The following is a 16,559-nucleotide window of genomic DNA, read 5'->3' as shown; positions in this document are numbered from 1 at the left end:
GTTAAAAATGACACTATTCTTGAAACATATTGCACAATTATCACTTGTGTAAGTAGTATGCACCTATCTTTGCAACTTCTGGGTTTAATTACTCATTTAAGTGTCTGGTAGAGCCAAGAACTAACCCCAGATTTTGTGAGGTCTTCGGTTTTTGGCCTGGTGGGACATGGCTAGGTAAAGCAATGGCAGAGATAACATATCATGACCGCAAGTACTTTGTTCTTTTGAAGTATGTTAAAGCTGTCTCTTGAACTGCTTTATTTGTACTCTAAAATGCTTGGTACACGAACAGCAAAACCACACCTTTTAACAAAAGTTAGTATTTCTGCACTTGTCATGTTTTCTCAGTTCAGGCTCTCAAGACGGAATTTTGTAACAGCTGAGAGTTTTTCACTATTGTATCTTCTTGCAAATGGGGATCCAATAGTACAGGCTTTCTGCTTAACAGGTTATCTTTACAGGTTACTGTTTCTGCTTCATTTGAGACAATTCTTGAGGATCTTGGAACAGTTCTCAGGTAAGTCCTTCAACAAGATTTGAATTAGTGGTTCCAGCTAAACTGCATGCCAATAAAAATACTTTAGGCTTGGTTTTTAGCCTTTACAATGCTGATGCAATGATGTGGTCCTTGCGTACAACCTTACTTGTGACTTTGGGATTATCTCCTTTTGCACCAGTGACAGAAGTAGGTACTGCTGTTAACTGTGACTATGGAAGTTCATTTTCTTTATGCATGTTTTTTGTTAAAAAACGTTTTCATGTCTCCATTACAAGCCAGTATGACAGCTGCAAGTCAACACTGATTCCTGAAGGCACAACACGTACATTCCCACTGTGCATGTAAATTAACTTGTTAATCACATAGACTTCCTCTTTATTTAATTTGTAAAAATACATAAAGGAGATCTGCCAGTTGGATAAGATTTCAGACGAAGGGCAAACCTCAGTTATTTACTATTGACAGTTTATTACTGCTTTACACTTAGATTTCAAACACATGACAGATGTTTGTCTTTTTCAGTCAGCTGCACTTAACACATTACTTGGGATTGTCATTGTATGGTTTTTTTAAACCCTGGGGTTTAGGGGGTAGGCACCTTCTCCCTCCCCCTTCTGATGCGGCCTCAGCTGCACTTTTTAAAGAGGTGCTCAAGTCCTTCCACGGCTGTAGTTCTATGTATTGCTTGGGGAGTCCCTGTTTCTGAGGAACTGTGTAGTTAGAGCCTTTCCAGACTCCTGAAAGGCGGCAGGCTCACAGTATAATTTTGTGACTTTTTGTCTCTTCTTACACCAGCCAAAGGACCTGCTGTAGTAGACAATAAACTGAGCCTGAGTTTCATTCGTTATCTCCGGTGGGACTTCACTGTAGTACCTGAAGAAGTGTTCCTGGTTCCAATCTTAGTACCTGTGTCCTTGGCATTCTTTGTACCACCCTGCAATGGCAAGTGTGAGTACATGAGACAATTGTGAGTATACCTCATTTTCCATGAAGCTTTGCAGCATGTTGCTCTATTTTTTTGGATTCTGCAACCAGTTCAGACTTGCCTAGGATATTTTTTCATGGTTTAGTCTGGGGGTTTCTCCTACAGTCCTGTTTTATTCCTTGTCTGGCTCTGTTAGTGAACTTCAACCTTTCTCTACATTGTGATTACAATGGAATGTAGAACTACACTTGTCCTTGTTTGAGTTCACTGAAGTTCCTTCAACGATGAAACTGGACTGCTGTGCTGTGTTGGTATAGCAGAAGCCGTGTACTCGAGCAAAACCTGAAGGGCTGACAAGCATGAAAACAGCAATGTAATAGGAAATTGTAAGATGACATATTTTCTTTACATACCAAATTGCAACTTTGTTTCAGTGTAAAGACTACCAATGTGAGTCTACAGAGCAGAATAAGAACACTTCTGAAAAAGGTTTTGCCCTTTGTTTCTTTTAACAGTAGCTACAAATAGGTTATGCCTTATCTGGAACAATAGTCTTTAGCATAGTATTTTGATAGTCTATTCAAAGTGCATTTCTGGTGTTATCTCACCCACTTACCTAATTTAAATCTCTAATACTATTTTCAAGAAGACCTATATGGTAGCAGAAAGCGCAAAAATCCGTCAGGATTGGCTGTGTGTCAAGGGGAAGCTACTTCATCTAAATACTTTGCACATCTCCTTGTATAATTAATAAACATTATATACACCACCCTAATGTTTCTTTCTTTTTTTTTCTTTCTTTTGCTGTGTATATTGTGCTCATTTTGTACAAATAGAATAAATGTGTTTTTTACTTAGACCATCAAAGAGTTTACCAATTTCTTCTGCCTTCCAGGACAGACTTAATCTCAGATCATGGAGAATGGAGTTAGATGGCTAAATTATAGCCAAGCAGAATTTGGCCTGCTGTGCTCAACAACACTGTCAGTATATGTTCCAAAAAACAGAACTGGAATTTTAAGTGGCTGGTCAGAAGGAGGGCCTCAAACTCCAGATGCCTGAACAGAAGACGACCAATTTCAAAATAAGATTTTTTTTTTTTTTGAAATTGCAGAATGTAGAGGTTTCTGCAATAACAAATATACATTCTAGTATTCTTTGCAATTGCATTAGTGAATCTTGGCTGCCTAATTAATACGACGTTGCTGTTTGTTTGCATCCCTAAATATGATGATGTTGGCTACATGGACTGCCATGCTAAAACAATGTTGACAGCAAGACTGTGGCATTTGAAGAGTAAAAATGCTAGTGTTGAGTAAGACCTTTTTTTTCTTCAAATAGATTATTATAAATAAAATTGATCTGATAATTAGAGCAGAAGGTGCAGTAGCCAAAATATAACTGATGAATAATTTGCATAGTTATGTTCACTGTTACTTATAGAAAAATCCCTGGGTTCATAAACTGATAAATACGCCTTAAAACCATCTATGTAAGGGTAGATCATTCTTATGTAGTGAATAATTCTCACGTAAAAACCCCAGAACAAAATCCCCCCTCTTTTTTCCACTATCTTGTGGTCGATGCGACATTTATGCTTAGATGAAAATACCATAATCCTGAAGATTATGTATTTTGCAGTGCTGAACATCTATCTGGATATATTAAATATTTTCTTGCTGATATTCCATTTATCTGGATATTTATGGAAAAGACCTAGAAAGAAAAAAACATATGCAAAACACCTTCTCAAGTTTGTATTTCATTGCAGAAAGAATTTCTGTAAAGATCAAGACCTGCATAATTTTAAAATAACACCATCCTGTCAACAATTGGCTTTAACATTCTGTTGGTGAGATGTAACCTTAAGTAGCTATAAAGAGTTGAAGGAAAAAGGGCTTTGCAGTTAAGTTAGGAAACATTTTTTCTTCACTCCATTATTCTATTCTTAGTATTTTTTGATGAACTACTTAAATTGTTTTATGTTGTTATATATTTGGAGGATAGTATAAATTCTATACTTGCCTATTTTTGAAGTGGAATGAAAGCATATCATTGCAGAAAGTCAAGCTTTCACTCATTTCTTTGCCCTCATACAAAGACTGTCAGCAAACATGGCTCTATGTAGTATTTACAGGGGATCCATCTCCTCCTTTTGGTGCACATCTTGTGCTTTACTCTTCAGTTAGAAGGATGAGATGGTAAAAATCACACTCAGTTTTGCATCATCACTGGCTTTACATCTTTCAAGTTTCCGTATCTGGCTGATCTACAGAAGAGTAATAAGGACAATAATCAGTATATTGTCTAATTCTGAGTAGACTGTCTACAGATGATTTTTAGTAAACTAGCTATCATTCATTACATCCGTGTTTGGCTTCCATTCTTACCAGCCTCTGTGAGTATTACAGTGGGATGCCTTGTGTGTGCTGGGAGAGGGGAAGAGGAGGAGGAGAATGTAATAGTGAAATTGGCCTTGATAAACAGATCTCCAAAACTGGGCTGTGGGGGTGTCTGATTTTGAAGCACATTGTTGTGATTTTAAACACCTCGGAAAGTATGTTTTAAATGTGTATATTTATTAGTATGTTCTAGCTGCCATAAAACCAAACTCTTGTGATACTCACGATCTTAGTAAAATTCAGTACTTGCTAATTGCAGCATACGCGGTGGCACCACAGCAGCAGGTGATGGGAAGTGCCTTGCAGTGACTAATCCAACTTTGTACATTAGATTTTAGAATCTCTCCAGCATCTTGTCATGCTTGTTGGAGGAAGCTAAATAAATTACTGAAACAACAAACAGAATAGTTTAGTGCCTCTTAACGTAACAGAAGCAGCCTGGAATTTCCTGGCACAATGGAGACTGGATATTAAGTGGACTTAAGTAACACTAATTAATAGGATCTCCCTCAAAAATTAGTCCTCCCACTCTCTTTAGCACCACTGTTTGTAATGACAAAGCATTACTCTCTACAAAAAACAAGTGCACAATACTGCTGTAGACATTAAGACAAAATTGTCTAATTTAGATTTTGTTTTCAAAGCTTAATGAATATAGATACCTTATATTTACAAATCAAAAAATTCAACTTAGTATACAGTCCCCAGCTAATCTGGCACAGGGCTGAACATATCCTAAAAAGGTCTGTCACCAGTCTTAAAAATCTGCTACAGTAAGTCTAAGGTGTAATGAGACAGAACGGAATTAGTTTAAGTAATAAATGTTTAATCAAAGAATTTTACATATTATTAACAGCATTCATTTGGCCAAACATCTACATGGTTGTAGTATCCTACTTGTATATAAAGTGGGAATGTATCAAGTATAGACTATGAAAGTGCAAATAACAATTCAAGGTTAGAGTAATTTTTTTACATTATAAAATTAACAGGTTTACAAAATAGTCTTGCCAAACTTTATTTCTGAATTGTAAAGTCAATGACTATGGCGTTAAAATAAGTACCAAGAAAATACAAATTTAATAGGCTAATTTCATGCTCATAAGAGTAACACGGAAACAATGGATATACTGCACAACCTAACCAAATTACAAAAAACCAGAACCCACAAACTTCACTATCTTCACAGAGAGCACTCTTACATATCTTACTGTAACTTTGCAAGACATCTCAATGCAATACACCATCTTTTTGTAAGAATCTTTCTACTCAGAAATTACAATTCAAGGAAGCTATGTGAGTTAAACAACTTTCAGACCAATTCATGATGATAGTTCATGAAGAACTGTTTTAGTTGAAGGATTTTATACCATCGAACAATTTAAAATAGGTATTTTCCAAAGATGTCCAAAGGTTCATGATTATGTCAGGAGTAGGGCGGCTAGAGGAAAAGTTGGAAAATGATTTGAGACTATTCTATTGCATTCTCTCTAAAGATGTTTGCAAAATGAACAAGGTTTTTATGGGGTAAGGGTAAAATATTCTTGTTTCATTTTGTACTAATATAAACCTTGTGACTGCAAGGTTCAAAAGCTGGATTTGCATGAATTAGTTACCAAAACACTCACTTGAACTCACAGGAATCAATACATAAACTTTGCTATCATGACACTTGCCTATACACACTCAGTAGTAATAAACTTTTATATCATATCAACAAATCTCTGGTAACAGTTAAGCAAAACTTAAAATGGAGTGTATGTAATTTGCTTGTGTTATAACAAGTTTCGATTATATGTAATTAAAACAGCCATTTCAACAACTTACTCTAGTTGTAATTACATACTGTACCATTGTATCTCACTAACTGTAGATTGATGCTTTTAAGCAAATCTAAAACCAGTATTTTTTTTTTTTCACGGTACAACAACTAGGAAAAGGGTTTTTTGTATTTTTTTTAAATTTTTTTTTTACACTAAACAGTAATTACACAGCAAATGAATATTGTGCAATTGAACAAATACCTAGCAGTGTTTTGTTTATGCAAAAACACTGACTGAACATTTAGTTATTTACTGTAAAGGCAAGGCCATGGGTGGTTTTATGGAGGTCTTTGCAATTAATAGCATAGTTACTCCAGAACAGACACTGAATTTGAATTACTTGTTTAACTGTGGCAACTATCCAGTTGGGTTAGGCAAAGGCACCGTAACATGTTGAGCAGAATGTGTTATCCGAACTTTAATTGTGGGACTGGCTAATGTATGAAAATTCTGTATTCCTCTATTTTTATAAAATGTTATCATTAAAAGTAATTGCACTGTTAGTGCATAGAACGCTTTGTAGAATTATGAAAACAAAGAACTATGATTGCACTTCCATTAAAGTGTCTCTTAAAATACAGCATAGCTGTTGCTAACTCACTGTATTTTAATATTTAAAATAACTGTTTAACAGCAGCATTAGGTTTTATTAACTTAAGATACAGGCTACATTTAATTAAATGCAGTCACCATGGCAACACATGCCAGTTAAATTTAGAGAAGCAATGCTACCCAGTGGTTTCTTTCACTGCTAAGAACTGTGGGATTAGTTTGATAGAGTGAAACTGCACTGTTTTGTCAGGCTCCCGCCAGCTAACTATTCACAGTTTGGCACATTTGGACTGTAAATAGACATGAAAAAATCTTTGATTTTAATGGGAAATAATATCCCCTAAAACTTGTTCCTGGAGCAGTATTAAAGAGAAGCATTAAATACCTCTGTTCACACTGCTAACAAATGAAAAATGAGTAAGGAAAAGTTATGGAAAACAAAAGCAAAATGCAAATGAATTGCTAAATGTTATTTTGGTGAAAGAATGAGTTCTAAAAAATGGAATAAACTATTTCTTAGGAAAACCAACCAAAATAATCAGCGTAAGCCTTTAATCCGTACTTTCAAGTTAAGGATCGTCAACCTAAGGCTAAACAGATGCTGCATTGTATTAGGAATGTGGAATACAACCTACTTATTCCTTTTTCTTGAGGGCAAAAAGGCAAGTACTACCTAATTAAATGCACAGGATATTCCTTGAAAGGTTCACATTATTATAAAGAACTACAATTCAAGAGAACTCCTAAATATCTGTTGTTACGTCAGTGGTTACAATTGCGCTGTAATTATGTGGATCAAAGCCTCCATAATGCTTACTCCACATACTGTACCATCTGTCATTGCCATTCTTTTACTCCAAATTTAGCTTTTATTCATACCAGATGCACATGTTCAATCCATTCACTTGAGGTTTGAGGAGTCTGACTTGAAGTATCTCCTGAAGCATCCAGGGCACTTGTTATCTCCCTGTTATTATCACCACTCTGTGATACCGTTTCACCTGGAATAATGTTTTCTTCAGAAGTGCTTTCCTCTGTTTGGGTGCCTCTGCCTTCGTTTTTGAGTGCATCCTCAAATAGCGCATGCTCTTCCTGAGGCTCCAGCCTTTTGTCTATAAGATTTGGTTGCCCTGCTGACCCATCTTCAGTACTGGGTTGCTGTGAATCCTCATCCGTTTCTGTACTTGTTGAGGGGATCAGAGCAATACTCTGTGGGTTCATGTCATGAAACCAGGCCATAATATTCCCAAGTAGATTTTCATTGGTATTGGGATCTTGACTGCTGGAGTCAGCATCACTAGATGTTGAGTATAATCCACTTCTTGTATCGCTGCAGGGGTGTGAATGAAGACGATCAGCTGAAAAGGGATCATTGCCTGCACCGAGTCTCATCAGACTGTCACCAAGTTCCAACAGCTCAGAGCTGCTCAAAGCGCCTCTTGGATTATCTATACTTATGGGAGCGGAGTCCAATCTTGTAGGCAAAGAGGTACCTATTGCTCCTAGAGATGCCTCATTATTTAGAAAGTCTCTAGTTTCTTCATCTATGGCCAAGCCAGATTCTTGTAATGATAACTGAATAGCTAGCAGGATGTTTGGGTCATCTTCATCCAAAGAACTCAGAGCCTGTGGAAATACATAAGGTTGCTTTCAGAATAAAACTTTCATCTTGTTACATATTTTGGATGAAAAGTAATTTGGGCTCAAGTCTGAAACTCATTCATTATTCCTACATGTCATTTATCAGAATTGATTTTTACTGACACAGTTGACAACAGAATTTAAAAGGTGACCACTGTTACATTAGTGATTGTTTAGCAATTCTCACCGGTGTGAACGTATAACTTGTCCTAGATTTGCCCTTTCTCATCGAAGAATTAAGAAAATTTGCAGAGGCAAAATGACACAGAAAAGCAGAGCAGAGGAAGGCGAGCAAAGCAGAGAGCAAGGAAAAGAGATTAGGGGAGATACCTGAAGAGAATCCTGATTTTCAGAGCGACTCACAGGGGTATAGTCATGAAGCGAAGAGCTGTGCAGAATACCCATAGAAGCTGAACTCACCATGGAGGTGCCATGTCTTCTACTACTGCCACCTTCCTGAGTGTCTGTTTGGGCAATTGAAACAAAAATGGTTGAAGAACCAGTGAGGAAGCCTTCTCCGCTGTTATTTACTGACAGAATCTCTTTCTTCCTTTTGGATTCCAGCTGTGCCATTTCACTCCCTTACTCACTCTGAATGAAATACTCCAAAACACTCCTACACCAACTCTTACGCAGCGGCAAACCACCAGTCCCACTGTTTTAGGAGTGACTGCCTAGCTCGTTTGTGCCTTCCTGCTCCCAATACCCTTCTTCTCTGGGAAAGGATGGGATACGCCATCAGGAGCATGAGCCCGTCGGCAGGAGGGGCAAAGTGATTCTAAGGCACATACATGATTTATGGAAAGTCCCGAAAAATACTTCACACGGACACAATACAGGATGCATTTGCAGGTGGATTTCAACCAACATTTTCCCATTTCTCTGCTCTTCCAAAGACAACAACTCAGCTGTAATATTAACATTATATTATTTTTTACCATAATGATGCAGCATAATTAAGAGTAGAGTCGTCAGTGTACACCTCAGCAATTACTGACATTGCTGTTTTCTTAGAACAGCCAACAAAAAAATAGAAGTAAAATGCTGTTTCCAGAAAAATTGCTCTGTAATAAAAATAAATGTAGCTCTTTTGACTTTGCAAAATGGAATTTTCCACTTCAAAACTCAAAATGAAATAAGGAGAGACAAACTAATTCTCTCTGGCATTCTTTAACAGCATGCACTGCTCATCACTACAATATCCAAGTGTTCAGTCAAATTCTAGTCCTCTAATTAACAAGACGGTTTTGCATTTTACTTGTAACAGGGAAGGACCAAAGCTCACCAAAATTCTTTTTACTGTTTCTAAAATAAAGAATGCATTTGTTTATTTCTCCTCAATAAAGGACTTCTCTTGTTTTAAAAGGACAAGCTATGTATAGGACTGAAGTTCATGAGATACAGCAATGAGTTTGGGCAGCACGGCTTAGAGACCAAGCACACGACTGGCAGCTCTGAAGAAATGGCATCACAGTATGATTTGGATTCGAGCTATTTTTGTACCTTTGCAAAAGCTCCTGGCAGAATGGAGACAGCCCAGACAGCCAAGTTACAGTGACCTTAAGGGACTGTGCCACCAGCCATAGCACTGCTTAGGAAAGCAGCATGTTGGAAGTCATAGCCCACGCCAACTTGTTTCCTGGCTGCCTTTGCCAATACAGGAATTTCTGAGCAGGGCTTTGGAATACAGCCTTATGGCTATCTCCCAGCAGGCCTGTAGCAGGGGAACCCTCTTCTACACTCTTTATGCACAACTGGTCCTTTTAATTGGCATAAAAGAGCTGGTATATAGATAAGACTGTAATATGAAGTATGTGCCCTTCAAAATTTCTTCAGAAAAGCAAACCTGCTCTAAACAGCTGAGGAGTTGTTAGTGGAAAGATCAGTGCATGTCTCTCTAAAAAGAGGAGCAGCCACAACAGTCAGCAACACTTCTAAGATCACATACAAAAATGCAAAAATAAGCCTTTATGTTACATGCTGGAAAACACAGCAATGTATTTGAAACTTCTTTAAAGTGTATCCATAGAAGAACAAACACTGTGGTCAATACTGGCAACTTCTGCAGCAGTCATAGAAAAACAACCAGCCCCAGGCAGGAACATACCTAATGTGCTCTCACTGGGGTCATCAGGATCCGGAGTATTACTCAGCAGACTGTGCATGTCTCCACGTCGACGCTGTCTGTGCCTCCTCCGATACTGAAATTCAGCATATTCCTGCATAAACCAAAGGTTACAAAATACAGGGCAGCATGCAGTAATATTTTTCTGATGTAACAAGCACCACATTTTTATAAAAAAATGTGTGATTTTATATGTTTATTATAAAATCACTTTTTTTCAGAAAAATAAATTGCAAGTTATATCATGCAATGCTTAACATAAATAATAAAAAAATCCCAAGGTAATCCTAAATCTATAAAAAAACGATTTAGCAAAGAAAAATATTTGACATATTACCGACATTTTAATACTTGCAATCTCCCTTTTTAAAGAATTCCAAGTACACTTTCTTTGTTTAAAAGCTTTGATGCCAAACTTTATATACACATACAATGACACATGTTTTAATAAATATATACCTAGTGATTTTAGAACATAAAAAAAATTTTAATCTGAATTAGATGAATAGATTATCTCAGAGTCCCAGTTGCCAGCAACTGCCAGTAGAAAATAACCTTTGGAAGACTACAGAAAGCTGGCAGACATACATCAGGGCTCGTTAGACTTTTTCAGCCTCCAGGATGCTGTGGCTCAGGAACTTCTTAAGCCACAGCTGATACTCTTCTACTGAACAGTCTTTGATGGATTTTTATTCCATGAACTACCAATCTCCTCTATTTTTGCCTAACTTGAGCTGCTAATGAGCCATACCATATGGATTTGAACTCCTGCAGCCTGTAACTTCTCATGTTGTGTGTATTTACCAGAGACGGTTTATATAACATTTATGGAAAAGAATAATTTTTGACCACATCAAGCTAACATCCCAAGAGTTCATTATCTTAATACTTGGATTGATTTCCATACCTTTCCTGTCTAATTTTATGAGTCTTTTAAGAGTGTAATTTTATGCTTGAAGGCAAATTTCCAGATATGTGTTTTGGCTAGTACAGCTGACACTGAACCTGACTGTGTAGGTTAAGATCTTTTGTTAATTTCAGTTATTTATTTACACAAGGCAATAAAAATACACACACAAGTACTAGCTCTTCTCTTCAGAAAAGAATACTGCTATTTATTTCCCTGGTTGGGAAATCTGTAATCCAAAGGCTTAATTTGGCCAAATGAATTGGGAAAGATAACATTACCATTAGCTTTCATTTCTTACATTAACTCTTCATTCTTGAATATCTCAACTTCTGAAGTATCTAAAACTTACATCCAGAAGTGTAATTTCTCTTACACAATGACCTTATTAATTTTGATAGAATTATTAGGATGTTATGTTGTCTTTCCATGTTTCAAACATGGAAAAAAACCACCTGTTTCAGACCAAGTTCTTATTCATAATGACATATGCAAGCCAAAAACAATAGTCACAAAATCATCAGTGAGGGCAGATTTTTATCTATGTAAGAAGATCCATGAAAACTGTTAAGAACACAAAAATTGCTGTACAGACAAAAGGTCCATTTAGCCCAATATTCTGTCTTCAACAGTCATTAGTAGTATATGCTTATGGAAGAGCATAAAAAACAGGGCAAGCATGAAGTGATTCTTCTCTAAAATATTCTTCCAGCTCCTAGGGAGCTCAGGCGTTTCCTAAATGGAAGGCAGTGCCTCAAACAACAGAAACTCAAAACTTGATATGGAACAATATAACTGAATTATTTTAAAAATATATAATTATATCACTATGAATCAGACAAGGAATAATGGCAAGTGATCACTGAACACTAAGATTTATTAATCATATAAAATCTTATCTCTCATCTGTTTGCAATAAAGTCATTGATGTTACCAACAGACATTTAACTTTTGGTTGCCTTTTGACCTTTAGAAAGATATCTTAATTACTACTCATAAAAGATTGTTTATGGTTACTTGGAACAATTTTATACATATAGCAAAATAAGTTCAAATTTTGTTGGGTAGGAACATCACTGTTTCACGAAATTGTCTACAACAAGCAATATTGATTACCGAAACCAGTAAGATTTTCTTTTCTGTAATAATCTGGTATATACAATCATTCTACTACTTGTCAGTAGAAGTACACCTCTATGTAAAAAATTTTTTAGTGAAATTCACTAAAATAAACAAAGATGACCATTATTAATTTTACAAAATTCCTTTAGCACAGGTGGTTGCAAGTATCCTTGATAACTACGTAGCAAAGAAACCAACTTGCGTCATACAGTACCACATTTAGGCAAATCACAGAAACTCATAAGCAATCATCTGAGCATGACTGCAATGGCATCTACTGCTAAACAGCTTCTCAACATACTTCTCATCAGCTTTTTCTCATAACCAGTTCCACTGATGATACAGTTACATCTCAATGAGTTTGATGTTATCAAATGGGGAATTATTTCAAAAGAAAGCACTAAAGGAACTAGACAGGAGAATCAAGTTGATCTTTTGTAGAGAAGCAAGCTATTTTCTCAACAGCATGATGCTCACCAACAACAATAGCAAAGGAAATATATAGTAGTAGTACATGGAGTTTTCCAGGATGCTTTAAAATGACTAGCTAGAAAGAAAACAGCACCAAGGAAATGTTGAAATCAAGTTTCCTTCTTAACTGAATGCTTTAATCTAATGTTCTCAAAATATTTAATAAGAATTATGATGATAAAGGAAAGGTTTATAGGAAGCTTCTCATATTTTAGTGCAGAGTCTCAAAAATTATTTACTCTTTCCCACAAAATACATAGTGGAATATTCATTTTAAAAATTATAATTTTCATTCTTGGTTAAGTCGCAGAAGTTCAACTCATTTGAGTATGCAATTTCCATCCTGCTTCAACACATAAAAAGAAACATTTCAAATAGTTAACAATAGTTAAAAATATTTAGATGTATGCCTGTATGTTTTTGTTGGATTGTGACAAAAGGATGGAAATTTCTTTTTTTTTTTTGTCAAATTCTGCTGACCCGATGATGCATTCGAAATTAATCTACACAATTTTATATGCTTATTACTCTAAGGTTCCTCAGCACACAGACACCAGTTTATATACAATTTTAAAACTGGTTATGTACTGAAAACAATGAATACAACGTAACTTGTCTAGTGCCACCTTAAATAACTATATTCAAGTTAGAGGCATTATTTAGAGTCATTCCACGATTAGCTATGAATATATTTCCTTCTATTGTGAAATAAACAAAATGGTAAGCTTAAACCAACTTGAAATGTTTTGAAATCAAAATAAGGAAGCTCTTCATGCAGATTGCAATCATACCTGTGTTTCTAGAATATGCAGAAATAAGTTAAAAAAATAAAAAGATATAGTTTACCTCAGGTGATGCAAATCCTAAATATTCCCAATCCCACGTTCCACCAGCAAAGCTATAAAATTAAGAGATACACCACAAAGTTTAGAAGTAGAACAAAGTATGAACAACCTCCAGAGCTTCAAAACCTATCCACATCTAAAAAGTAGTGCGATTGTAACTCTCTAAACTTAACAAGTCTTCTGCTTTAATTCTTACCTCAAAATTCATTTAGAAAACCATACAATTGAATTGTTGACTATTCCAGAACTGCTTGATATATTCAGCAAATACCTATAGATTTTTGGAGTGTACCAGGCATTTAGTGACAATCTTGAAAGTGAAATGGAAGCCACGACATCTAATCATTAATATATCGCAAATGGGGAAGCAATTTAGGCTGCAACATACAAAGCAGTGATTCTCAAACACATTTTTCCTCAGTGAAAAGATGTAATTCCGCAAGGATCAAACGTCCAAGGAAATGTCACTATCTGGTGATTTACAACCACCGTGTTTATCAGTTCCACTTTACCTCACTGTCAAAGAATGACAGTGAATTCACCCACTTGGGCAGCTATCAGTGAACTTTTTTGACTTGCACAGTATTTTGTTTGGATTACCTGCGCCTGGGTGCTTCTGGCGAGTCTGCAGGAGCAACACCACGGGCCACAGAGGCCAGGAACTCTTGCCGCTTCTGCTGCACAAGACAAGCTGCACGGATGATTTTATGGCGAGGAGTCCGAAGGTAAGGCCTGTTCACTTTCTGTGCAAGGTCTTCAGTGACCATTTCTAGGTCTGTCTGCAATAGTTAATAAATACAGAATAAAATGATTTTACAATGAAATGAAAATCGGGCAGAGCTCTACACCATACTGAGCAGAACGATATCCATTTTCCTGGAAAAAACATTTGAAATACCAAAATACCCACAAATGTCTGACCTTCTAGCCTACCCTTTTACTGACCCAAATCATAGAATGGTTTGGGTTGGAAGGGACCTTAAAAGACCATCTAGCTCCAACCCCCCTGCCATGGGCAGGGACACCTCCCACTAGACCAGGCTGCTCAAAGCTCCATCCAGCCCGGCCTTGAACACTTCCAGGGATGGGGCATCCACAGCTTCCCTGGGCAACCTGTTCCAGGGCTGTCCTCCATATTGGAGCAGGGCTTCCCTGCACTCAACACATATTGAACACCTTCAGGGGCCCTACAGGAAAGGAGGCAGCAGCCCCTGCTGCTGATGCCACTGCCACCCAGGTACTACCCAAGTTTTACGCCCACCCTCGTCAGACACATCAGTAGGGAAAGACAGGAAAGAGGTGCTAGAGAAGGAGATGAAGACTGAAGATAAAATGCTATCCTCGGAATGGAGATTAACAATAAATAATTTTCTTTCTTTCTCCTTCCACTAGCCTTTATCCCTTTCCTTTTTCAGCAAAGTGTTATTTTTCATTCATTCTAAAATGGAACTACAAGCTATTGTGTCACAGAGTAATAAAAATGCACTAATTTTCCAAACTTGGTTACAGATACAAAATGGGTATATCAGTTTTACATTACAAAAAATGGCAAAAAGACAATGATAACTAATATGACAAAAAAAAGTAACATTAGAAAAGCAAAATATATGCATGTATTACCTGCATAAGTTCAAATATTTCTTTCTTTGTGCTTTTAGGCTCCAAAAAGAATCCATATGGATAAGAACACTTAAGAATGCGACGAGTTTTTAGAAGCTCTTGCACTGCATCTTCAATGAATGTGGTATCAGGACAGCCTCCCTCAGCTGTAAGATGAAACAAGCATTGTGAAAATATTTTCCTGCTGATGTCAGCATTTCTTTTAGCATAAGAGTTTTCCTCCAAAATAAAAATTATGCGCATGTCAGCTGAATATTTTGCAGGCAGCAGTTTCTCAATGACTACACAGTGTTCTTACTAAAAGAAGTAAGCACAGAGTATTAGCTTCTCCCTCCCTAATGCCACTTTCTCCTTGAGTCTTTCGAATAGGTAAGATTTGCTGTACATTTAGCTTTCACCCACTGCTTATGAATTCTAGTAACGGATGGATTAACATCACACAGCAGACTGATGTGAGCTCTATCCAAAAAACCCCAAAGGTTTAGTCATAACAGAGTTGATGTGATTTCAAATTAAATTCATAGATCACAGCAAATACTTACTTCCACTGAGAGCTCTACTCAACTGCTCCATCTTTTCTTTGGCTGTTTTTAGAAGGCGCTGTTCTAACTAGAAAAAGAAAATAAATAAAGTACAGTAAGATAATTATTTTTGGATTAATAAAATAGAAACAAAAATCAGTAAAAATGGCTTGACCCACACCTGGTAGCTAAGTTCATGGTTCTTAAATCTTGTGTAATAGTGCATAAACCTATCAAGCTCCTGAAATCTTCTATGCTTCTTTTCAGCCTGGAAAATAATGAGGAAACAGAAAAAACCAAGATAAATCTTATGATTTAATTTAGCAATCATCATTAGATATAATTACATAACCAACCATTTCTATTCCCACTATACATAAAGGATTGTACACAATGCTGATGAGTGCCATGTAAATGAAGAGACAAATGTAATTTTTGAAATTCACAAGTCTGCAAATACCGTAGCTAAAGAGTTGATACACTGTGTGTGCACGCTGTTTAAGCAGACTTTCCAAATGCCAACGTTAAGGCATGTCTCCTGGAGCACACAGCAGCTAATTATAGTACCAGCACGCCCATTTCACAAAAGGAAACCATGGCACAGAGAAGTAAAATAACTTGAGTAAAGTCATCAGTGGTTGCTACCAAAGCCAAAAGCAGAACCAAATCTTAGGTTTCTATCCACAAATAAGCAGTGTTTTCTTATTGTCTCTTTGATATATTTAAGGTTGTATTTTTCCATTTAGAACTTGGGTTTGGAAGAGTTGAGGAAACTTATCCTACATAGAAAACTGCAGCCTTAGCTCTATTTTTCAAACACACACAGTCATTTATTACCTCTACTGTCATCTCCTTGGACTGTTCCTCTACATGTTGAATAACCTCATAGCGAGTGCACCTGTAGTAGCCTCCAGTGGAAGAGCTGTGCTTCTTCCATTCTTCTAAGCATATCCAGCAAAAGTCATATTTGCACTGCAGTAAAAAAAAGGAACAAGGGGGAAAAATAATTGATATATTGTAGATTTGCAGTTATGCATTATTATTCCTCCATGAACAACTGAATTAACATCATTCTGAGTGTGCTTATGGTAGAAAAAAATTTTGAA

General features: G+C 36.6%; 1 protein-coding gene across 6 annotated transcripts in view; it reads right to left on the bottom strand.

The window, feature by feature from the left end:
* Positions 1-4,644: 4,644 nt before the first annotated feature.
* Positions 4,645-16,559, bottom strand: part of ANKIB1 (ankyrin repeat and IBR domain containing 1) — a 97,889-nt gene continuing 85,974 nt past the window's right edge. For 3 of the 6 annotated variants that reach the window (XM_063324821.1, XM_063324822.1, XM_063324823.1), the window contains exons 12-20: positions 16,291-16,425; positions 15,635-15,721; positions 15,475-15,541; positions 14,933-15,078; positions 13,913-14,091; positions 13,314-13,365; positions 9,950-10,061; positions 8,173-8,306; positions 4,645-7,827 (exon numbers count right to left, since the gene is read on the bottom strand). In XM_063324821.1, coding sequence (XP_063180891.1) covers positions 7,075-7,827; positions 8,173-8,306; positions 9,950-10,061; positions 13,314-13,365; positions 13,913-14,091; positions 14,933-15,078; positions 15,475-15,541; positions 15,635-15,721; positions 16,291-16,425 — 1,665 coding nt within the window. In that variant the 3' untranslated portion in view covers positions 4,645-7,074. The remainder of the gene's footprint in view (positions 7,828-8,172; positions 8,307-9,949; positions 10,062-13,313; positions 13,366-13,912; positions 14,092-14,932; positions 15,079-15,474; positions 15,542-15,634; positions 15,722-16,290; positions 16,426-16,559) is intronic. The other 3 variants (XM_063324825.1, XM_063324826.1, XM_063324824.1) reach the window with 3 other exon arrangements.

This window comes from Chroicocephalus ridibundus, chromosome 2 (genome assembly GCF_963924245.1).
Source record: "Chroicocephalus ridibundus chromosome 2, bChrRid1.1, whole genome shotgun sequence".
NCBI lineage: Eukaryota > Metazoa > Chordata > Aves > Charadriiformes > Laridae > Chroicocephalus > Chroicocephalus ridibundus.
Note: the sequence above shows the minus strand (reverse complement) of the source record. Positions and strands in the feature narration are given on the sequence as shown.